The sequence below is a fragment of the Neomonachus schauinslandi genome, chromosome 14 (genome assembly GCF_002201575.2).
Source record: "Neomonachus schauinslandi chromosome 14, ASM220157v2, whole genome shotgun sequence".
In the NCBI taxonomy this organism is placed as follows: Eukaryota; Metazoa; Chordata; class Mammalia; order Carnivora; family Phocidae; genus Neomonachus; species Neomonachus schauinslandi.
In genome coordinates this window covers 39,937,967-39,961,719 of record NC_058416.1, presented here as the reverse complement: position 1 = coordinate 39,961,719, position 23,753 = coordinate 39,937,967, and the positions used below count along the sequence as shown (strand labels likewise).

General features: G+C 36.6%; 1 protein-coding gene across 2 annotated transcripts in view; it reads left to right on the top strand.

The window, feature by feature from the left end:
* The window catches only part of RNF138 (ring finger protein 138), a 34,674-nt gene that overhangs the window by 3,743 nt on the left and 7,178 nt on the right, over nt 1-23,753 (top strand). The window contains exons 2-3 of one of the 2 annotated variants that reach the window (XM_021686286.1): nt 10,969-11,134; nt 12,336-12,451. The exons of the other annotated variant lie outside the window; for it this stretch is intronic. Coding sequence (XP_021541961.1) covers nt 10,969-11,134; nt 12,336-12,451 — 282 coding nt within the window. The remainder of the gene's footprint in view (nt 1-10,968; nt 11,135-12,335; nt 12,452-23,753) is intronic. 2 annotated transcript variants of the gene reach the window in all.

The following is a 23,753-nucleotide window of genomic DNA, read 5'->3' as shown; positions in this document are numbered from 1 at the left end:
CCTGCTCAGCGGGGAGCCTGCTTCTCCCTCACCCTTTGCCCCTCTCCCCTGCTCATGTTCTCTGTCTCTTTCTAATAAGTAAATAAAATCTTTTAAAAAAAGGAATATTAAAGTTGAGCAGGTATTCAAAGTAAGGTTTCAGAAGAAGGTACAAACTGGCATAGTCGTAAGGTATTTCTTTCGGTGTTTTCATTGGTAATCTTCAAAGGCTCTTTGAACCAAACATCTCCTCTTTCCTGTTTTGAGTGGTTAAAGGAATAACTTTTGTACATGGTTAAAAGTAAGCTCCATCACAATGAAAATTACATGTAATAAGTTGATGCCTTGCCAAACTCTTAAAGATGGAATCTTTTTTTTTTTTTTTTTAAGAATTTATTTACTTGAGAGAGAGAGAGAGTGAAGAGAGCAAGGGGCAGGAGGAAGGGCAGAGGGAGAGGGACAAGCAGGCTTCCCGCTGGGCAGGGAGCTCAATTCTAAGACCCTGGGATCATGACCTCAGCCGAAGGCTGATGCTTAAACAGCTAAGCCACCCACATGCCCCTTAAGGATGGAATCTAATCTGTTTTGGGGCATCTCTGTAAGGAGGCATCTTTAAAAATGAGCTAATATAAATCAGCTTTCACTTCTTATTAGGCATGTGCTTGTATGATTATCGACTTGCTTTGGGTTGTCGAGTTCTTACATTTTCAGTTTATATTATTTTATTTTAAAGATTTTATTTATTTGAGAGAGAGAGAGAGAGAGCATGCGCACTCACGTGAACTAGGGAGTGTGGGGGTGGGAGGGGCAGAGGCAGAGGGAGAGGGAGAAGCAGGCTCCCTGCTGAGCAGGGACCCTGGTGGGGGACTTGGTCCCAGCCAGGACCCTGGGATCATGACCTGAGCCAAAGGCAACTGAGCCACCAGGCACCCCACATTTCTTACCTTTTTAACAACTTTATTGATACCTTGTTGTTTGAGCAGTCATGCTCTAAATAAATAATTTTAAAATTTCTTCCTTCCTACGGACTTGTTATATTCTTAAAGCCAGACATATAGGTTCTTGCTGATTTAATAAATGCTGCTCCAGACTGTCTTTTTTCTTAAGGGTTTTAAGACTTTATCCAGATTCTCTTGACAAATATTTATAAAATGACATAATTAGAAAACAACTATGCTATTTACTTACGTAACAGAAGGATGACTTAGTTTTAAGTCTAACTTAAAATCTCTGATTTTTTTTTTTCTTTTAAGTTTGTTGTTTTGGGGAATGATTTTGACTATAGACTAGAAAGGTAAAAGGTGCTAGATTTTTAGGTAAGATGTGTATATATATACATGTATATGTAGGTGTGTGTGACACACATGGAATATTATTCAGCCATAAGAAAGGATGAGGTCTTGCCATTTGTGACAACATGGATGGACCTAGAGGTATTATGCTAAGTGACATAAGTCAGCGAAAGACAAATACCATATGACTTCATTTACATGTGGAATCTAAAAAACAAAACAAATGAACATATAAACAGAAATAGACCCATAAATACAGAGAACAAACTCATGGTTGCCATTGGGGGGTGGCCTATATAAGTGTAGGGGGGATTAAGAGGTACAACTTTTAGTTACAAAATAAGTCCTGGGGATGAAGAGTACAACATAGGGAATATAGTCAATAATATTGTAATAATATTGTGTGGGGACAGATGGTGACTACATTTATTGTGGTAGGCATTAAGTAATGTATCTAATCACTATGTTGTACACCTAAAACTAATATAACATTTTATGTCAACTATTCTTTAGTAGTATAAGAAACCAAAAAACCCATTTTCAAGAATACCAAAAACTTACTTTGATAATTGCAACTTTCTTTCTTTCCAAAATTAAAATAGTTTTATTTTTCTATTTATAAAAGTGACATAATGCAGGGTGCAAAAAGATGTAAGGAATGAAGTGAAACAGTCACAGCACCCTAATTCTTTCTAAAGGTTGGCTGGCTGATTGATGGGTTTGACTGATTTATGTGTCTTTATCTTTCTGTCATCTATCTATTAATATTTGATTGACTAGGTGGGATGATATGACATGTGCTGTAAGAGAGAACCCCAAGCAGACTCCATGCTTAGTGTGAGCCCACTGGGGCTCAGTCTCACAACCCTGAGATCATGACCTGAGCGGAAATCAGGAGTTGGACACTTAACTGACTGAGCCACCTAGGCGCCTATAACCTTTTTCTTTTGATAGTCTCTTTGGGACATTTGTCCTTCTAAATTTTAACTATTAAAAAAATGCTGGATTTTTAATTAATTAATACTAAAATCAGGAGCATTTTGGATAGGAAAGTTTTTCTCTTCCAATGTCTGTTGATCAGCCTTTTGTTAGGAGAATGAGTAAGAACAGAAATTCATCTGGCATCTGCTAGTTTAAAATTGAAGGAAACTTAACAATAACCTTTTACAGGGGCGCCTGGGTGGCTCAGTTGGTTAAGCGACTGCCTTCGGCTCAGGTCATGATCCTGGAGTCCCTGGATCGAGTCCCGCATCGGGCTCCCTGCTCGGCAGGGAGTCTGCTTCTCCCTCTGACCCTCCTCCCTCTCATGCTCTCTGTCTCTCATTCTCTCTCTCTCAAATAAATAAATAAAATCTTTAAAAAAAAAAAATAACCTTTTACAGTTTTCAAAAGCTATACAAGTGTAAAATTACTGTAAGTTTGATAACTATAGCATCTGCAGGCTTCCTGCAGAGCAAGGAGCCTGATGCGGGGCTCGATCCCAGGACCCTGGGATCATGACCTGAGTCGAAGGCAGACACGCTTAACCGACTGAGCCACACAGATGTCCCGATGTATCGTGTTTTTTTTTTTTTAAATATTTTATTTATTTATTTGTCAGAGAGAGAGAACACGAGAGGGGAGGGGCACAGGGAGAAGCAGGCTCCGCACTGAGCAAAGAGCCTGATGTGGGACTTGATCTGAGGACCCTGGGATCATGGCCTGAGCCGAAGGCAGATGCTTAACCGACTGAGCCACCCAGGTATCCCTGTTTGATGTGTCATTATTTATTTATCCAATTTCATATTGATGAACATTTAGGTTGTTTCTAATCTTTTGCTGTTACAAATAATGCTGCAGTGATTAAACTTGTATAAATACCATTTCACATGTGAGAGTTTTTCCTGTAAGATAAATTCTCACAAGTGAAATTGCTGGGTCAAAGGGTAAATACAAGGGAATTTGTCAGCTCTGTCACACAAGGATGATTGCAGCTCTAGGGGAGTGTTTTGTACATGGGAGTTGCCTATGGTTTTGATTTGAAAACTGGATTCTGTCATTGAGTTAAGTGATTTAACAGTTTTGGGATTAAGGTAAGTTGACATTCATTGCTTTTTTTTTTTTTTTTAAAGATTTTATTTATTTATTTGAGAGAGAGAATGAGAGAGAGCATGAGAGGGAGGGAGGGTCAGAGGGAGAAGCAGACTCCCCGCCGAGCAGGGAGCCCGATGTGGGACTCGATCCCGGGACTCCAGGATCATGACCTGAGCCGAAGGCAGTTGCTTAACCAACTGAGCCACCCAGGCGCCCGACATTCATTGCTTTAACAAATATTAATGAATGCCTCCTAAGTGCTCAGCTGGCTTATAGTGCTGGGCATACAGTGGTGAACAGTTAGATACGATACCTGCCCTTGAAGCTGTCGTTGGTAAGATGTATTTTAATTCAAATAAACACTTGGATAAACTTGTAATTACAAACTCACAGGTTCTGGGAGGAAGAGAGAGAGAGAGAGAGAATAAGAAGGAGACCAGATCTAGGGTGGTTGATGGGTGGATGGGGAGGTAATCAAAGACCCTTTCTGAGATCTAAGTGATGTGTAGGTGTTAATTTGTGGAGGGCTATGTTTGTGTGTAGAATATTCTGGGAAGAGGGAACATTCTAGGCAAAGACCCTGAAGTAGAGGGAACACACAGGGCCTTGTATTTTAAAAGAAATATCTTTTAGCCTTCAGCCTCTTACAGGTTTCTAAACTCTTCTTTTTTTAAGCCTTAGTTTCCTCAATGTAAAAAAAAAAAAAAAACCATTTAAAATATTTACAGTGTTATTTTTAAAGAACTCAAGATAATGAATATAAAGTATCTGGAACTCTGCCTATCACATTTTAAGATTTTATTTATTTATTTGAGAGAGAGAATGAGAGACAGAGAGCATGAGAGGGAGGAAGGTCAGAGGGAGAAGCAGACTCCCTGCCGAGCAGGGAGCCCGATGCGGGACTCGATCCCGGGACTCCAGGATCATGACCTGAGCCGAAGGCAGTCGCTTAACCAACTGAGCCACCCAGGCGCCCTGCCTATCACATTTTAAGTACTCAATAAATAGTTACTGTTATTTGTATAAATGTTACAATCTTTGCCACAAAATTGGGGTAACTTGCAAAATGCCATTAGTACTATAAAAGTATATCTGTATTCCAACATCTTTGCCAACTTTTTTTTTTTTAACATTTTATGCTAATTTAATAAGGTTTAAAATGGGGGCGCTTGGGTAGCTCAGTAGGTTAAGCGTCTGCCTTCAGCTCAGGTCATGATCTCAGGGTCCTGGGATTGAACCCCTTGTGGGCCTCCCTGCTCAGTGGGGAATCAGCTTTTCCCTCTCCCTTTGCCCCTTCCCCCCGCTCCTGGGAGCTCTCTCTCCCAAATACATAAAATCTTAAAAAAAAAAAAATAAGTTCAAAATGGTGTCTATTTTTTTAAAAGATTTTATTGAGAGGGAGGGAGAGGGCATGCACAAGCAGGGGGAAGAGGGAGGGGGAGAAGCAGACTCCCCGCTGAGCAGGGAGCCTGATGGGGGACTCTATCCCAGGACCCTGGGATCATGACCTGAGCTGATGGCAGATACTTAACCGAATGAGCTACCCAGGCGCCCCTCAAAATGGTTTCTAGAGGTCACTTTAAAATCTAGTTTTTTAGTTGCTAGCAAGGCTGTATGCATTTTTCCATATTAAATTTATATTTTTACTATTCACAGAGTGCTCTAAGTATATTGTGATCATTTCTATGGCTGTATTTTAGTGATTATTGTATATTTATTAAACTTTAAATTGTTTTTCTATTTAGTGCTTTCCTTTTGTGTATTATTACATCTTATACATTCAGATTTAAGATATTTGATTCTCTTTATCTAAGGTTATGATGATATTCAATTTTATTTGTTGAATCTCTTAAAAATTTTTTCCAACTTTTGGACCCACTTGGAATCTACTGAAATATTTAGTGTGTGTGCTTTTGAATCTTAATTTGACATTCTTATTCATTTCACTTCAGTATTTCTTCAAGGGCATTCTTTTTCCATTGTTTTAAAAACCTTTTTAGTATATTTGAATTCTTTTTTAAACTTTTTGTTTATTAAGCTTTTATTTAAATTCCAGTTAGGCAACAAACAGTGTAATATTAGTTTCAGGTGTACGCTATAGTGATTCAACACTTCCATACAACATCTGTTGCTCATCACAAGTGCACTCCTAAATACTCATCACCTGTTTAACCCATCCCTCCTCTAACCTCCCCTTTAGTAACCATTAGTTGTTCTCTATAGTTAAGAGTCTACTTCTTGGTTTTCCCCTCTCTCTTCTTTTCCCCATGCTCATTTGTTTCTTAAATTCCACATGTGAGTGAAATCATATGGTATTTGTTTTTAGTATATAAAGGATAATGATGTTGAACATTTTTTTGTGTGCTTATTTATCATCTGTAGAGTCTTAATGTAAAATCTTGTCTCTTCATGTCTTTTGCCTGTGGTTTAATTAGATTGCCTTTTTACTTTTTTTAAGATTTTATTTATTTATATATAGAGAGAGAGAGAGAGAGAGAGCGCACGCGCATGTGCACAAGCAGGGGGAGCGGCAGGCAGAGGGAGAAGCAGACTCCCCACTGAGCAGGGAGCCGGACGTGGGACTGGATCCCAGGACCCAAGCCAAAGGCAGATGCTTAACCGACTGAGCCACCCAGGCGTCCCATAGATTGCTTTAAAAAAAAAAAAAAAGTATTTATTTATTTATTTGAGAGAATGAGTGAGAGTGAGTGGGGGGAGGGGCAAAAGGAGAGGGAGAGAGAGACTCTCTAGCAGACTCACTGCTGAGCATGGAACCCATCGCATGGGGGTTGATCTCAGGACCTGGAGATCACAACCTGAACCAAAATCAAGAGTGGGAAGCTCAACTACCTGAACCACTCAGGCACCCCTAGGTTGTTTGCTTTTTCACTGTTGAGCTTTGAGACTTCTTTATGTATTCTAGATACTATACTTTTGTTAGATAAGTGATTTACAAATGTTTCCTTCCAGTCTATAGTTTGTCTTTTTATCTTTTTAGTAGAGTCTTTTGCTTAGCAAATGTTCTTAATTTTTATGAAGTCCACTTTATCAATTTTTTCTATTTAGAATGTGCTTCTAACATTAAATCTAACTCTGTGTGGCTCTGGTTTGTGAATATTTTCTATTTTTTTCCTAAAAGTTTTGTAGTTTAATGTTTTACATTTAACTCTGTGTGTTAGTTTCCTAGGGCTGCTGTAACAAATTACCACTTCCTTGGTGGCTTCTAATAACAGATATTTCTTTTCTTTCTTTTTTTTTTTAAGTTTTTATTTATTTATTTATTTGCCAGAGAGGGAGAGTACAAGCAGGGGGATTGGCAGGCGGAGGGAGAAGCAGGCTCCCTGCTGAGTGTGGAGCCTGATGTGGGACTTGATCGCAGGTCCCTGGGATCATGACCTGAGCCGAAGGCAGAAGCTTAACTGACTGAGCCACCCAGGCGTCCCCAGAAATTTATTTTCTCATAGTTCTGGAGGGTAGAAGTCTGAAACTAATTTCATTGAGCCCAAGTCAAGGTGTGGCAAAGGTGTCCTGAGGTTCTGGAGGCCACACCATTCTAATCTCTCCTTTTATCTGAACATAGCCTTCTCCCGTATGTCTGTGTCAAATCTCCCTTTGCCTCTCTTACAAAGACACTTGTGATGGCATTTAGGACCCATCTGGATAATCCCAGCTAGTTTCCCCATCCCGAAATCCTTAACTTTAATCAGAGCTGTTGCAATATAAGGTAATATTCACTTGTTCTGGGCATTAGAAAGTGAATATATCTTTGTATGGCAATTTCCCAGTTTACTACAGTCTGACCTGTTTCAAGTTAATTTTTGTATAAGGTGGCCGACTTAGATTGAGGTTCATTTTTGTGCCTCTGGACGTCCAATTGCTCTAGCATCATTTATTGAAGTCTGTCTTTTCTTCCATTAAATCACTTTTTGCACATTTGTTAATCGTTTTTGCTTTAAATTTTTCTTTTAAATTTTAAGTAAATTCTGTGCCATACATGAGGCTTGAACTCATAACCCGAGTTCGAGTTATGTGCTCTACCGATTGCTCCAGCAGGCACCCCAATCATTTTTGCTTTTTAAGATATATTTTTGCCAGTCTTTAAGACATTTCAGTATCTATTTAATAAAGTCCTATTTTGCCTTTATTTATTACGTGTATTTCCACTAGAAATTTTTGTTTCTTCATTTATTGTCTACATTTTGAATACAAAGTCCAAAGCTAATTTTAAACCTGATTACTTTTCTTAGTTTTTTATATGAATATTTTTCATTTTTTGATGCTATCAATAGTCTTTAGTAATGTAATTATTATTTGGAGAGTTTGTATTGTACAGTTGTTATGTGTTGTAATTTTGGGGGCTAATTGAATATTTTCTAACAAAACAGTTTTGTCTTCTAAAGTGATTTTTATTTCTTGCTTTTCTATATTTTATGCCTTTACGTCTTGTTTTTATAGCCATTGCCAATATTTTTGAAAGTGGTAAATAGAAATTACTGTATCTGTTTCTACTTTTTAGTAAAAATTCATTCAACATTTAAGTATGTTTTGTACTTTTTAAAAAGAGAATCATATAGTTGTGCTCTTTTAAATCTGGCTTCTTTAGGTCAACATTATATTCATCCATATTTATTCTCACTATAGTATCTTATAGTTTTCATTTTATGAATATGCTACAATTTATTCATTCTTCTGTTGATGGACATTTGTATAATTTTCAGCTTTTGGCTATTACCATAGTGTGGCTGTGAACTTTTTAGAAATTTCTTCTGATCATATATGCAGTTCTATTGAGTATAAACTTTAGAATGGAATTACTGGGTTATAGTGGATACTGTCAGTTTTCCAAATGGTTGTATCAGTTTGCATTCTGATAGATCAAATGGGAGTTTAGGTTGGCTCACATCCTCCTCAACACTTTGTATTTTCCACCTTTTTCATTTTAGTCATTCTGGTTGGTATGTGGTGTTACCACATTTTTACTATTTTAGTTATTAAATCAATGAGTGGGCTTTGAAATTTTGCTTTATTTTATCCCCTTCCTGTAAATACAGTGTTCATTTGTGCATCTTGGTTGTTCAAGATCTTTTAATATTCTGGGGCGCCTGGGTGGCTCAATTGGTTGAGCGACTGCCTTCGGCTCAGGTCATGATCCTGGAGTCCCGGGATCGAGTCCCACATCGGGCTCCCGGCTTGGCAGGGAGTCTGCTTCTCCCTCTGACCCTCCCCCCTCTCATGTGCTCTCTCTCATTCTCTCTCTCTCAAATAAATAAATAAAATCTTTAAAAAAAAAAAAAGATCTTTTAATATTCTATGTTTGTTTTATTTATAATTAATTATTAATTTAGCCAGCATATTGACTGATTTGCCTTCTAATAGTGTTCTACTTCATTTCTTTCAAGTATCATTTTTATGCATGATTATGTCTTTGTAATGAATTTTGCTGGTATGAACTTTTGTTGACAGTTTTTGATTCCTTATTTAAAGAAAGAAGTTTAGCTTAATAATTTGGTGACAGTTTTACCTTCATCTTTTTATTATTTCTCTTTGATAGCTTATTAGACTTGGCTTCTCTAATGTTACTTAGTCTTTTTCTTTGGCTCTTCCTATCAACACTCCTTTAAATGTTTATACTTCTCTAGATTGTTTCTTTAGTGCCCTTTGCACTTCAACTGCTCTCCATATTTTTCTCCCTAATTTCCAGATCTGTATTTCCGGTTGTTTACTGGATATCATGCATTGAGATTTTTGTAGGTACTTTGAACTTGCACCCATCTTTCCTCTGTCAAACCAACTCTTCCAGTATTTCTTAACTTGGTTAATCCAGTCGCCTTTTACTCCGTGTTCTAGGTTAGAAATTCTTATCTTTCTTATCCTCCCACAAGTAATTGTCATAACATTCTGTTGATTTTGTTAACATAAGAAGCTCCCTATATACACAGTCAGGAACTGAGAACTGTGTCTCTGAAATAGAGATCCTCTGTTTCTCCTACCCCTGCCCTAGTGCAGACCCTTTCATGGTCTAGACTATTGCCCCAGTTGGTCTTGCTTTTTTTTTTTTTTTTTTCTGACTCATCTTCTTTTTTTTCTCTTTTACAGTCCCTTTGATTACAGAATGCAAACACTGACTAAAACAAAGAATTTAAGTTAAAAATTTATTATTCAAAATTTACAAAATATATAGACAATTAAATTTCAGTTTTTAACAATTGAACTTACAAATGATGGTTTTGTAACTTTGTAGTTTTTATACTTTCTGAAATTATTAAAGCTCTAAGTGGCACTCAGACTTTTGGGATGCCCTCTCTGTAAGGATTTTGATAATACTGACAAATTGTTACCCAGAAATGTAGAGTACTCATTTCTTTATATCTTTTCTAATACTGGTTATTATTTTTAAGGCTAGTTTTTAGTTTGACAGCTGAAAGATGGTATCTCAGCCATGTTTACTTTGCATTTTCTTGATGAATTTTTTTTTTTACTAGGATGAATATTTTTAATATTTTAATTTGTGGTCTTAATTGGTAATCATATCAAATGTATGTTAGTGAAATTAGCTACTATTTATGGTGCACTTTGTAACTGTCAAAAATACTGTGATAAGCATTTTACTGTATTACCCATTTTAGTCCTTTGAACAGTTGTTGGAACTGTAGGTACTTTATGGATGAGGAAACTGATTGTAGAGGGGAAAAGTGTCTTGTTCAGTGCTAGTTAGGAAACTCATTTTCTGGGATCTGTTATTACACTATTTGCTCTCAACTTTTGTTAGAGGAAGAAGATTGAATATTTGCATTTATAGGGGATTGGATTAAACTTATATGTACTCTGGACCCCAGATGCAGATGGCTATGATTTATCTAGTTTTTTTTTTTTTTTTTTTTAAGAAAAATGATCAAGTTGGTATTTGATTGCGTTAGGAGAGAAGAAATAGATTTTAGTGAGTTTGGCTCTAATTAGAATGTTTAGAGATAAGTTTAGAGCTGGAAGGGTCCTTAAATATTTCTCAAATTCTGTTCCGTTGCACACTGTTGTGGGAAATTTTCATATTTCCGCACAACATAAGTTTGGGTAATACTTAACGTTTTTCTTAGCAGAGAAACTTTGTTTATCCTAGAACTTCCCAAATCAGTTTGTGCACAATTTTGTGGAAATAGGTGGTGGACCTATTCATAGCTTGTGGAATATCTCAAAGTACATCAGTTTGAGACAAAAGCTGATGTGGTCTATTCTTTCATTTTATAAGGGGAGGAAATGGAGATCCAGTGTCGCTCGATGTGTTGCCTAAGATCACACTACTAAATGACACAGGATAAGCCAGTCATTCCTCTGTACCACGCTTCCTCTGATAATGTTATGTAGTGTTAATACTTATTTTTCATATATTATGTTAAAAAGTTTAAAGCATAATTGAGTGTAGTTTCTTTATATTCCCATTTAGTCTAATTATCAGCCTTAGACTTGGAGAAATACATGTATAGTTTTTAAAATTCTGCAAGTTATGTACATATGAATAGCTTAACTCATTTAGCCTGAATATAAATCTATAACCACTTGAGTGTGTTTAATCATGGAAATGAAAAGAATCTTTTTTCTGTAGTTAACATGTCACAAATGTTTGGTTTAGTTTCTGTAGAAAATGTTTCCTGACTGCAATGAGAGAAAGCGGAATACATTGTCCCCTCTGTCGTGGAAATGTGACTAGAAGAGAGAGAGCATGTCCTGAACGGGCCTTAGACCTTGAAAATATCATGAGGAAGTTTTCTGGTAGCTGCAGATGCTGTGCAAAACAGGTAGAGTAAATGTGACATAGCTCGTCTTTGAAAATGAAGGTTCTACTCTACTTTGAAAATCAAATTCCTGTTTGAGTTTTCTTGGTAGGTGCTGGTTTGAAGTGAAAGAAGTTACTTAAATTGGGTAGAAAGGCCAAAAAATCTGATTATAGATCTTAATAGATCATAATCTTATTGAGAACAGAGACTGAAAGATACAATCTGTGAATTTGTCATAATTTTTAGCATGGCATTTTTCTTAAAATAATTGCTCATTGATTACCTACTAAATGAACTAAATGAATAAACTGGCATTTAACTCATTTAAACCCCATTCTGGTACAAATTGTGATAGTAGCAGCATCCTTATTGCAATTTTGTACATAAAAATGGGCCAAATGGATTTATAGTCAAGGAACTCTCTAGCTGCCCACTTTACTTGTGTATTTATGTGTTTAAGAAATCACAGAATATTTTGCAGAAAACTAAGTTTTAAGGAACAGGTGAGAAAATCAGGTGTTGGCAAATAACTGGCATTAATTCTCCAGTCTGGATTTTATTTCTATTCATTTGAAGAGGGAGTGAAATAGTGAGGGGTGGTTAGGCTTTGAGTATATCCATGTGTTCATGGATTTATTGCAGCCACTTTTTCAAACAGCTAATAAAGTCAGTGAGCAAAACCAGTTGCTATTTCATGCATTCACACAAGTCAGATCTGCTTTTCCATCTCTTTGAGGGAGTTGTTAACTGACAGGGCAATGAAGTGAAGCTGGAAAATACACTTGAGAGATTCAGACTCTACTCCTCAGTGAGAAACTGAAAAATGTTCCAGGTGTTAACCTGGGAACCTAATTTTTTTTAAAGCACTTTCTAACTCTGCCAGGTTGCAATAAAGAATAAAGAAATGCCCAATACCATAAGGCAAACTTATTACTGCTTTTGATTTACTTTTTTTGGTCTGTTTTTAGTAACATAGTTTCAAGTGTAAAATTATTTGTTAGTATTTTTTGCAGTGAGTTCACATCTGCATCTAACGGACAGAAACTTATTTCTTATTTTCAGCTTCTACTTAAGAAATCATTTACTTAAAAAAAAATCTTGTTTAAATGGAATATTTAGTTGGTTATATTTATCTTGCTTTTCTCCTATTGACAGTACCTCAGATCTTATGACTTCTATTTGAAATTGAAAGTCACATTACATTTTGATCAATAATTTACAGATTAAATTCTATCGCATGAGACATCATTACAAATCTTGTAAGAAGTATCAAGATGAATATGGTGTTTCCTCTATCATTCCAAACTTTCAGATCTCTCAAGATTCAGTAGGGAACAGGTAAGCCATATTTATTCTTTTTTTTTTTTTTTTAAGATTTTATTTATTTGTTTGACAGAGAGAGACACAGCGAGAAAGGGAACACAAGCAGGGGGAGTGGAAGAGGGAGAAGCAGGCTTCCCGCGGAGCAGGGAACCCGATGCGGGGCTTGGTCCCAGGACCCTGGGATCATGACCTGAGCAGAAGGCAGATGCTTAACGACTGAGCCACCCAGGCGCCCCAGCAATATTTATTCTTAAAAAGAGAATTTTTATATTTGAAATGGAATTGTTTGGGGAACTATATGATAAGGTGTTTTTTGTTTGGGGGTATGTATGTGTGTTTAAAGTATTTTGCCAAGTAACAGATCTATAACATTTGTCTTCAAGCTTGTTTAACTCCTGTAAGATTTCATCTGGGAGAGCATCTTTATGATATACTTAAGTTTATGTTATTTAAAAATAATTCTAAAAAAAAAATCTACATTTCTTTGAATAAAAAACAGAGTTAAAGGCTGTTTTCTTTTGCAAGTGAAATTACTTGGAAACTAAAAATCCCTTTCAACTAAAATCTTTTTTTGTTTTGCTATCTGAGAAATAGAGTTGTTCGAAATTTTAATTCTCATAATAAAATGTCATGTAAAAGTGAGATGTAGTATATTAAATTCTTAGTTCTATTTTAGTCCCCCCTTTTTTAAACTAGATTTTGGTTTGCTTTATCTTATTGTCTCCGATGTATATATATTAAATATTTTTATGAAATGTACTTTACACAGAGTAATGACCAAAATGTACATGTATGATTTTTAAAATAGAGATAAAACAAATATCCAGGTACCCACTATAACCCAGATTAAGAAATAGAACATTCTTTAGGGTCTTAGAATCTTCTTGTGAGCCCATATCCTTTTGAACCACATACTCCCAGAGGTAACCATTCTCCTCTTTTTAGGTTATTCATTCCCTTGCTTTTCTTTGTAATTTTACCACCTATGCATGTATCCCTAGATGACGAAGTGCTTAGTTTTTAAACACTCAGTAATAGCAAGTACACACATAGTTGTGTAAGGAAAGGCAGGATTGGCAATAGTGTAGAAAGGCTCCCAGGAGACTGTGTTAAGCAGTCTCTTAAGATTTCATTTGAGTAGCATTTCATTTCATGTGTTGCTAATTTTCAGTAATTAACCACTCTTAAGCACTCATACAGTATGCTTCTCTATTCCTCATATAAAACTGTTCTAGTCTTTAGTAATTTTCTGATTGCCTAGTCTGCAATTCTCATTTTACTTGGCTTAGTGTCATTGGATGAAATGGGTCACTCCTGTTTTGTAATTTAAAAAAAACACCTTAGGTTCCTTCATCCCAGTGCTTCCTTTATTATTGTACTTTTTTTAAAAAAAAACCTTGGTACATGAAAATTAGTAAATTTTTTTTTTTTAAAGATTTTATTTATTTGACAGACACAGCAAGAGAGGGAACACAAGCAGGGGAAGTGGGAGAGGGAGAAGCAGGCTTCCCACTGAGCAGGGAGCCCGATGCGGGGCTCCATCCCAGGACCCTGGGATCGTGACCTAAGCCGAAGGCAGACGCTTAACGACTGAGCCACCCAGGCGCCCCTGTTATTGTACTTCTGGTATATTGAAATTCAGTTTGTTATTAACCCAATAGATTATTCTTAAGTGTGAGGTAGTGTTTGTCTTGTTTAACATTGTATCTCCAGTTCTTAGCAAAGTTCCTGGTATGTATGATTTGTGTAATCAATGCTTGTTAAAGGACCAGAGTTTCTTCTCAGAAGTCTTGCTGCCTTCTCCCTTACTTCTCAGATCCAAATTGATTCCTGATAGCAGTATTCCTCATCTGTGCTTTTCTTCTAACACTATTGTCACTTCCCTAGCTTGAGCGTTCATCATCTCTCACTTGAACTATTACAGTAGTCTTGTTGTTGGTGGTCCTCCTCTAACCTGTTCTACATACTATTGCCAAAGTGATATTTCACAAGTGCAATTCTGAACTCTTTCTCCCTTTCCTTATACCTTCCTCCTTGTACCTTGTCCATGACTTAACATGACCCCTAGCAGTGTTTCTCGTCCTGAATTGAATGGGCCAGTAAGGACTGTGAACTACCTAAACTGCCAGATGTTTTGTGTATGTGTGTTTTTCTGGAGAAAGAATGTTGAGATTCTCAAGAGGTTCCATGATCTAAAATCCAACAACTGTTTTATCAGACAGAATTCTTTATTCTAAAGCCCTTTCTGACCTGGCACTTGCCTTGCCTTTTTTAGCCTTTCTCTTTCTTGGCTAACCATCATTGCATCATATGTCTTAGCTATGTTTAATTATTTGTACCATTTCCTTGCCATCCTTGATAAGCAGTATAAGTTAGCGATTTTAAAAAAATGAACTCTTGGCATCAGACTGCCTGGGACCCAGGCTCTTTCACTCACTAATTGTATGATTTTGGCAAGAAACTGCACCTCAGTTTTCTCATCTGTTTTAGAAAGGGGGATGGTAATAATACTATTTGTACCTCATTGGGTTGGGAGCCAATAGATAGATTAATAAAGGCAAAGCACTCACTGGACTTTTTCTTCTCTTTGAGAATTTAGACCAAGTGTTAGTCACTCTGTAAAATCTTCTCTGACCTCTGGAATTTCTTCCCTTTGGTACAACTGTTCTTTATTTTCCAACTAGGCCCTCTGACACTTTATTATATTTATTTGTTTACTGTCTTTTTAAAATCTAGAATGGGCTTCTTGGTCTTACTCCTTTTTATATCCTGTGCAAAATTCTAACAGAAAAATTGGGTTTGTGTATGAATTATTAGTACAGAAATTGGTGAAGGAAGGAAAAAAAATTTTTTTTTTCCTCTTTTTGTTTTTTAATGGCAGGAAATAGAAGATATGAAGCCAATATAGTCAAGGTCTTGAGAGGAGACAGGTAGTATGCTCAGATTAGGTATTTTGAGGAAAATTTAGTCCAGGGACTATTTTCAAAGAATAAGGTGTTGGGTGCACAATGTGAGCAGCTGGAAATCACAAGTAGTGAGTGATGTACTCTGGGTCTGCAAAGCAGGGGAGGGGAGGAAGTAGATACCAGAACTTGGAGGAAGTAAGCTGTACAGAGAGAGCAGTTAGGAGGAATGCAGCCAGCTGAGGCAGTTTTGCTGGGAAGGAGTCTGGGAAATAAATATCCTAACTCTCCTCTTGTTTTACCCTCCCAATTGCCTGCTGGGCTGAACCTAACTGGGAAGCAGGGGAGCCTATTGATGCAGGTTAGTCTCTCAGTACACAAAGCATGGTCAAAAATGGAGGAGAGAAGATCTGGAGAGGCAGAAGATACCCAGCATATAAAGATTTCAGTTAGTAGCCAAATATATTGTAATACCCTGTCGACTATGTTTCATAGCTTCCAAGTAGCTAGTTCAAAGAAGAAAGTATCCATTATGTTGCTAACTTAGTCTATGATATTGTAAACAAAATAGTTTCTAATGAAAACCACAGCTATTCCTGACACTAAAAGAAATAATACTGAATTGATTTTGCTCATAGCATCCTCAAAAGAAGAAACTATGCAGTTAAACGTCATCTTTCCTGTGATAAATAGAAAATAAGTTATATAGGGCTGTAATTTAAAGGCCTCCTTCAATGTAACATATGATAATTCCTTATTGTTGTTAAAACTTTCCTTCCAGGGGCTTTTCTCTGATATCCTGGCTTAATCTAGGTGTGGTGGTAGAATGGAGAGGATCTGTATATTCATGCAGTTCCCCATGAAGATTATTGCTAGCAGCTAAGCTTTTGATGAACAACTTAGTTTGGAGAATTTAAGGTCTTACTCTTTGTCGAGTAACTGGAGAACAGATAACATTTTATATTGCTGATTAAGAACAGAGCCATATAATAAATAGCTGAGCAGGATTTGGTGGCATTTTATGAAAAGACATTAGACCGCTCTGGAAAAGTCAGAGGACTGCCTAAGAGTAGAGCATGCGTTTTCTCAGAATACAGTTCACAGTATTCCCTCATAAGTACAAATGGATGATTTAAACTCTGAACTCCATGGCTATGGACATTCTTTTTTTTTTTTTTAAAGATTTTATTTATTTATTTGACAGAGAGAGACATAGCGAGAGAGGGAACACAAGCAGGGGGAGTGGGAGAGGGAGAAGCAGGCTTCCCGCTGAGCAGGGAGCCCGATGTGGGGCTCGATCCCAGAACCCTGGGATCATGACCTGAGCCAAAGGCAGACGCTTAACGACTGAGCCACCCAGGCGCCCCGGCTGTGGACATTCTTAAAGTGGTGTTTGCATGTACCTATCTCAGCAGTAAAAAAAATTTCAAAATAAATCCATAGATCATTTTATTAATTCAACATAGATTTACTGTACTTCTAAACTACTGGACGCGTACTCTACATGTTCTAGAATATACAGGGATGAGTAAAACAGACACCCTTTTCTGTATATATAAACAGTTTAACTTACAGTTGAATAAGCCAGGATAAACTAAACCAAGATAAACTAGGCCACTAGTTTCAGTCAAATCATTGAGGGTAGAACTATTTACTATTAAGTAATAAGTGTTAGAGGATGTTTAACAAAATTATTGCGTTAGTATGGGGTAGTTTGTCATGATAATTATATAGCAGTGCTAGTTTAAGGCCATTTCTAGTTGATAACAATAAAATTGTTTTAACAGAGTGTATGCTGTTTTCTTTAGCCTCTAGAAGTGAGTAAGAGGAGGAGAGGGAGGGAAGATGCAGATAATTGTTAAGATACCAGACACATTTTATCTTCCTTGGAAATTGGTCTGGTTATAGGCTTTTCTTACTAATTTTGACTGTTTGTAAATATTATTCAGTAGTAGATACCCATAGGTGCATACAGTTTAGTCCAACTACAGCTCTTCACAAAGACTGAAAGAATGAAAGTTACAAGCAGTCTTACGTTATTCCTAACAGATTTCTCTCCAAGATGTTGAACATTTTAAGTGGCTAAATAACTTTTTTTTTTTTTTTTTTTTGAGAGAGTGTGTGTGTGTACGGGGCTTGGAGGTGGGAGGGCAGAGTGAGAGGGAAAGAGAGAAAGAATCTTAAGCAGGCTCCACGTCCAGTGAGGAGCCCAGTGCGGGGCTCGATCTCATGACCCTGAGATCATGACCTGAGCCAAAATCAAGAGTCGGACCCTTAACCAACTGAGCCACCCAGACACCCTGCTAAATAACTCTTTATTAAGGAATCTGGTACAAGTCATTTCCTTATTTATAAGCATTCATTATATATTGTAGATGCCAATCCTTTATTCCATGCATTACATATATATATATATATATTTTCACTCAGAATTAAATGTGGGTTTTTTTTTGCCGTTTTGTAAAACACATAAACATAGACTTTAAGTAATCTCTCCTCCCAACATGGGGCTCACAACCCCAAGATCAAGAGTTGCACATTCTTCCAACTGAGCCAGCTAAGGTCCCCTTTCCTTTTTTTTAAATTTTGGAAAGGATACTTAACATGAGCTTGCTCGCTATCCTCTTAACAGATGTCTAAGTGTGTAATATAGTATTCTCATCTATTGTCGCAATGTTGTACAACAGATCTGTGGAACCTATCTTGCATAACTAACATTTTATACGTGTTGATTGGTAACTCTCCATTTCAGTCTCTCCTAGCCTCTGACAACCACCATTCTGTTCTTGGTTTCTATGAGTGTGACTATTTTGCATAGTTCATATAAGTGAAATCATGCAGTATTTGTGTTGTGACTGGCTTATTTAACTTAGAACATTCTCAAGCTTCATTCATGTTGTCATTTGCAGGATTCATTCATTTGCAGGATTTCCTTTTAAGGCTGAATAATCAATTGTATGTGTATACCGCATTTTCTTTATCCATTCATATCTTTGTGTCTTTACACATTCACAAGATTGTTTCTGCCTCTTGGCGTTTATGAATAGCACCACAATGAACATGGGAATGCTAATATTTCTTCACGATCCTGATTTCAGTTGTTTTGGATAAATACCCACAAGACTGCTGAATCATATGGTAGTTTGGTTTTTTTTTGTGGGGGAACCTCCCTACTGTTTTCCAAAGTTTGTACCATATTTGCATTCCCACCTACAGTGTACAAAGGTTCCAATTTTACCACATCCTCACTAATACTTGTCTTATGTTCTTTTGATATTAGCTGTCATAACAGGTATGAGATGATAGGTCATTGTGGTTTTGATTTGCGTTTCCCTGATGACTAGTGACCTTGAACATCTTTCCGTATACCTGTTGGCCCTTTGTATATCATCTTTGGAGAATTATTCAAGTTTTTAGCCCATTCAGTAATTGGGTTAGTAGTTTCTTTGCTATTAAGTTGTAGGTGTTCCTTATATATTTCCATATGTATATATATATATATATCAGATACATGGTTTACAAATATTTTCTCCCATTCCATAGGTCGTTTTTTCATTTTTTTGGTTGTTTCCTTTGCTCTGCAGAAGATTTTTAATTTAGATAGTCCTGCTTGTCTATTTTTGCTTTTGTTTCCTGATTGCAAATGTCTTTGCTCAGTTTTTGGCTAGTCTTGTTACAGTATCTTTTGACATACAAAAATATAGTATTTTTATTTGTGTATATATATGTTTTCTTTATGATTTTTGCTTTTTGTGTCCTGCTTGAGAAATCTTTTCCTACGTCAGTGTTATATTTTCTTCTTTAATCCTTTAAAGCTTTGCTTGTCACATTTATTTTGGATGTATAATGTGAGGTAGGAAAAATTTTCCCTATGTGATTAGCCATTTGTCCCAGTACCATTCATTGGGTCTATTTTTTCTCACTGATTAACAGGGCCATTTCAGTCCTACACATCTCTGTTTTCTGTTCTCTTGGTTCATTTGTTTATTTCTCTAATATCAGGCTATCTTAATTACTATGGCTTTAACAGTAAGTCTTAATGTCAGGTAAGGAAAGTTTCCTTTCTTGGTTTACTTATAAAATTCCTCTGCTGTTCTTGTCCCTTTGATACTCCATATAAATTTTAAGATCAAACTTTTGAGTCTCCTGAAAATCTCTGTAGGGATTTTGATCAGAAGTATTATAGAGTTTGAATTTATTGAAATCATAGATTTGGAGGGAATGGGCATCATGTGATCCTAATTTCTTCCGCCTAGAAATACAGCCTGTCTTCCCATTTTTTTGTGTGATTTTTAAAAGATTTTTATTTATTTATTTGACAGAGATAGCAAGAACGGGAACACAAGCATGGCGGAGCTGGAGAGGGAGAAGCAGGTTCCCCACTGAGCAGGGAGCCTGATGTGGGCACGATCCCAGGACGCTGGCATCAGGGCCTGAGCCAAAGGCAGACGCTTAACAACTGAGCCACCAGGCACCCCTCTCCCATTTTTTTAAAAAATATTTTTTTATTCATTTGATAGAGAGGGCATGAGTCGGGGGTGATGCGGCACAGAGGGAGAGGGAGAAGCAGGGAGCCTGCCGTGGGGCTCCATCCCAGGACCCTGAGATCATGACCTGAACTGAAGGCAGACCCTTAACCAACTGAGCCATCCAGGTGCCCATCTCTTTTTTTAAAAGAGCAGTTTTTAAAAATGTCCTAAAAGAATTCCATTTAGAGCATGTGTAAATATGTTTTATTATATCTTTTCCTAATAAAACTTTTGTTGTTATACAGATGGATCTTTTTTCCTGTTTTGTAATCTAAGTGATTACTACTAGTGAGTCGGAATAGTACAGATTTTTACATTAAGGTTGTATTTAGCAACTGTTAACTTATTAGTTCTGATAGTTCCAAATAATTTATCTGTAGATTCTTTTAGACTTATTATGTGGGAAATTATTTTGTTTTTTTAATGTAATTTTACTTCTTCTTTAGTGCTTCATGTCATAATTTATTGCATTAACTAGGATCTCTATCCAGTATTAAATAGCAGGCACCTTTTTCTTGTTCTTGATTTTAAGTAGGAATGCATCTAAAATTTTACTACTAAGTATTAATGTTTACTGTAGTTTTTTAACATAGGTATTTTTTATCTGTGTCATAATGATATCACTCTGAATTTAAGATTTTCCCATTAAATGGTTCTGTTCAAATCGGAATCTTTTATGGAATTAAAAATTATATACATTTGACACCATTCCCAGATATTCTGATACTTAAAGTATAGGCACATTTGTATTTTTAAAAGCATTGTAGGGGCACCTGGGTGGCTCAGTCGTTAAACGTCTGCCTTCTGCTCAGGTCATGATCCTGGGATCCTGGGATTGAACCCCGCATTGGGCTCCCTGCTCGGCGGGGAGCCTGCTTCTCCTTCTCCCACTCCCCCTGCTTGTGTTCCCTCTCTTGCTGTGTCTCTCTCTGTCAAATAAATAAATAAAATCTTAATAAATAAATAAAAGCATTGTGAATGATCAGGACTTTTTTTGTTTTTGTTTCCATTATGGAGGTTGAATTTTATTGGATGGCTTTTCTGCATCAAATGAAATGATCTTTTAAAAATTTTAATTGATAGGGGCGCCTGGGTGGCTCAGTTGTTAAGTGTCTGCCTTCGGCTCAGGTCATGATCCCAGGGTCCTGGGATCGAGCCCCGCATCGGGCTCCCTGCTCCGCGGGAAGCCTGCTTCTCCCTCTCCCACTCCCCCTGTTTGTGTTCCCTCTCTCGCTGTCTCTCTCTCTCTCTGTCAAATAAATAAATAAAAATCTTAATATATATATAAAAAATTTTTTTTAATTGATAAAATATTGTGCCCAGTAATAGATTTTCTGTTGTTGAACCCATTCATGCATTTCTGGAGTAAATGAGTAGGCTACCAGTAGTAGTAGCCCAGACATGATATAGGATGATTAGGAAGGGCTGGCTTGATGATAATGACAGTTATAATGGAAAATAGAGAACTGTAATGGGAGAGGGAAGGGAGAAAACATTTGAAAAGGGCGTTAAATTTGATACTAAAATGTTTTAAATCACTTTTGTGATTGTATACCCCATCAGTGAAAAAAATCAAGCATGCATTCCTAGTATATGTAAGTTTATTTAAAAACTATGCATGTGGGGCACCTGGGTGGCTCAGCTGGTTAAGTGTCTCACTCTTGGTTTTGGCTCAGGTCATGGTCTCAGGGTTGTGAGATCCAGCTCTGCATTGGGCTCCCTGCTCAGCAGGGAGTCTGCTGCTTTCCCTCTTCCCCTCCCTCTCCCTCTTTCTCTCTAAAATAAATAAATAAATCTTAAAAAAAATAATAACTATGCATGTATTTTACAGTACTAATACTTTATGTACATTTAAAGCATGCAAAATTTAAGTGAGATAAAGATGAAATCGTTACTTTAAAAATAAGTTTTGCTTTACTTAATGGTATATTTTATTAAAGTTTTAGTAATACTTTTCTAAAACCAATGTTGACTATACTTTCTAGAATTTTTTTTTAAAGATTTACTTATTTTAGAGAGAGCACGCACACATGTACATGAGTTGGGGGGTAGAGGGAGCGGGAAAGGGAGAGGATCTCAAGCAGACTCCCTGCTGAGCTCAGAGCCTGTCACAGGGCTCAGTCTCACGACCCTAAGGTCATGACCTGAGCCAAAAACAAGAGTTGGATGCTTAACTGACTGAGCCACCCTAAAATTTTTTTAAATCTTAGTTTAACACTGTGACATAATCAAAGATTTGGAACGAAGTTCTCTTTACTTTGATACTTGATTCTGCTGACTGTCATGGTCGAAAAGATAACCTACCTTACAAAGCTATAGATTCAAATGGAAGAAGTATGTCATAGGTTGAGCTTACTAAAATTTTCAGGTCCATTCACTAAATGTCAAAAGGGTTTTTGTTGAAATTTTCATCTTCCCTAATGATGTTATAGTTGTTATTATAAACCAATCAGAAGTTGTTACAGTGTTTTTAAAGGGCACATTCAAAACCCAGTGTTATATGGAAGATTTTATTTTTTTAAGTAAGCTCAACGCCCAGTGTGGGGCTTGAACTCACGACCCTGAGATTAAGAGTCACATGCTGTACTGACTGAGCCAGGTGCCCCTATTTGGAAGATTTTAAAACCAATTAGAAAAATCTGTTACCAAGTTTAAAAATATAGATATGAGATTTTTAAAAAATAGGTGACACATACTGTTTTTGGTGCAAATTCATAACATCTCTTTAATAAATGCAGTCTCCATAGTTTGAGTTTGTTTTAAAAAGGTGTTTAGTCTTCACATCGTTAAAATGCCACCTTTACCTGAAGAGACAGATTAGTATCTGCTGGAAAGGTGCAGAAAATAGTGGTTTATTAGTCTCCACTTTGGGTGTGAAAACTGGGAAGCTTGCTTGCTGGCTAAGCATAGGATAGGTGTGTGTGGAGAGATAACATGGTTATCTTCATAGAAAGGACTGTCATTGGGAGGGTGTCTACACCAAATACCACCTTGTTGTATGTAGCTTTATTATGAAAAACAGATTAAAAAAAAGAAAATTTAAAAGGAAAAGAACATCTGTTAGGCAGCTGGTATAGTAATGCTTGCTTTTTTATAAAAGAAAAATGAATAAGCAGTTTTCTAGGTTTAACAACTCTTTTAAAAATTCTGGTATTGAGATACAAGAGCAGACCTCTGTATGGTACGGTTTTTTGCCCACTACCTGTCTTATTTCTGTTAATGTCTGCTATTGAAAGGCCTTTTTTCTATAAAATTGACCACTTTGATGAAATTCTGTAATGCATAAGTGGCAGTCCCCATTTGGAATATACCCACTCTTCCCTCTGGATTTCTCTAATACTGCATATGACATATGGCTCCAGCACAGGGTCCCATTGAGGATGTCACATTGTTCTGTATATTAAATGTTGAAAGCCTTATTCCTTTTTGGAAAATATGAACATAATGAACATTTAAATATTTTCTTAAACCTACTCTACTTTGGAGGCCGCAACTTTAAACCACATTCTAGTTGCAAGTCAGAAAGTTCACAGACTCTTGCTTCTACCCCAGCTTTCAAAAACTAGGTAGTCTAGGTAGAAGAGTCTCTTTGAAAGTCTGAAGAACCTGGGGAAATATTATCATGCTAGGGATTTAAGATAATTCTGCAAAATTCTATATTCTCTATATATTTATAACTGCATAAATTAGTTTTAAAGGATATAAATAAAGATTTAATAAGCAGTTTTCTTACCAGAATTTATTTAAAAAATAATGCTATAATTATTTCATAGTTCAGAACTATTTGAAGTTCAGGCTTATTTATTTATTTTTTTTAGAGAGAGGGCGTGCATGTGCAAGTGGGGAAGGGGCAGAGGGGGAGAGAGAGAATCTCAAGCAGGGTCC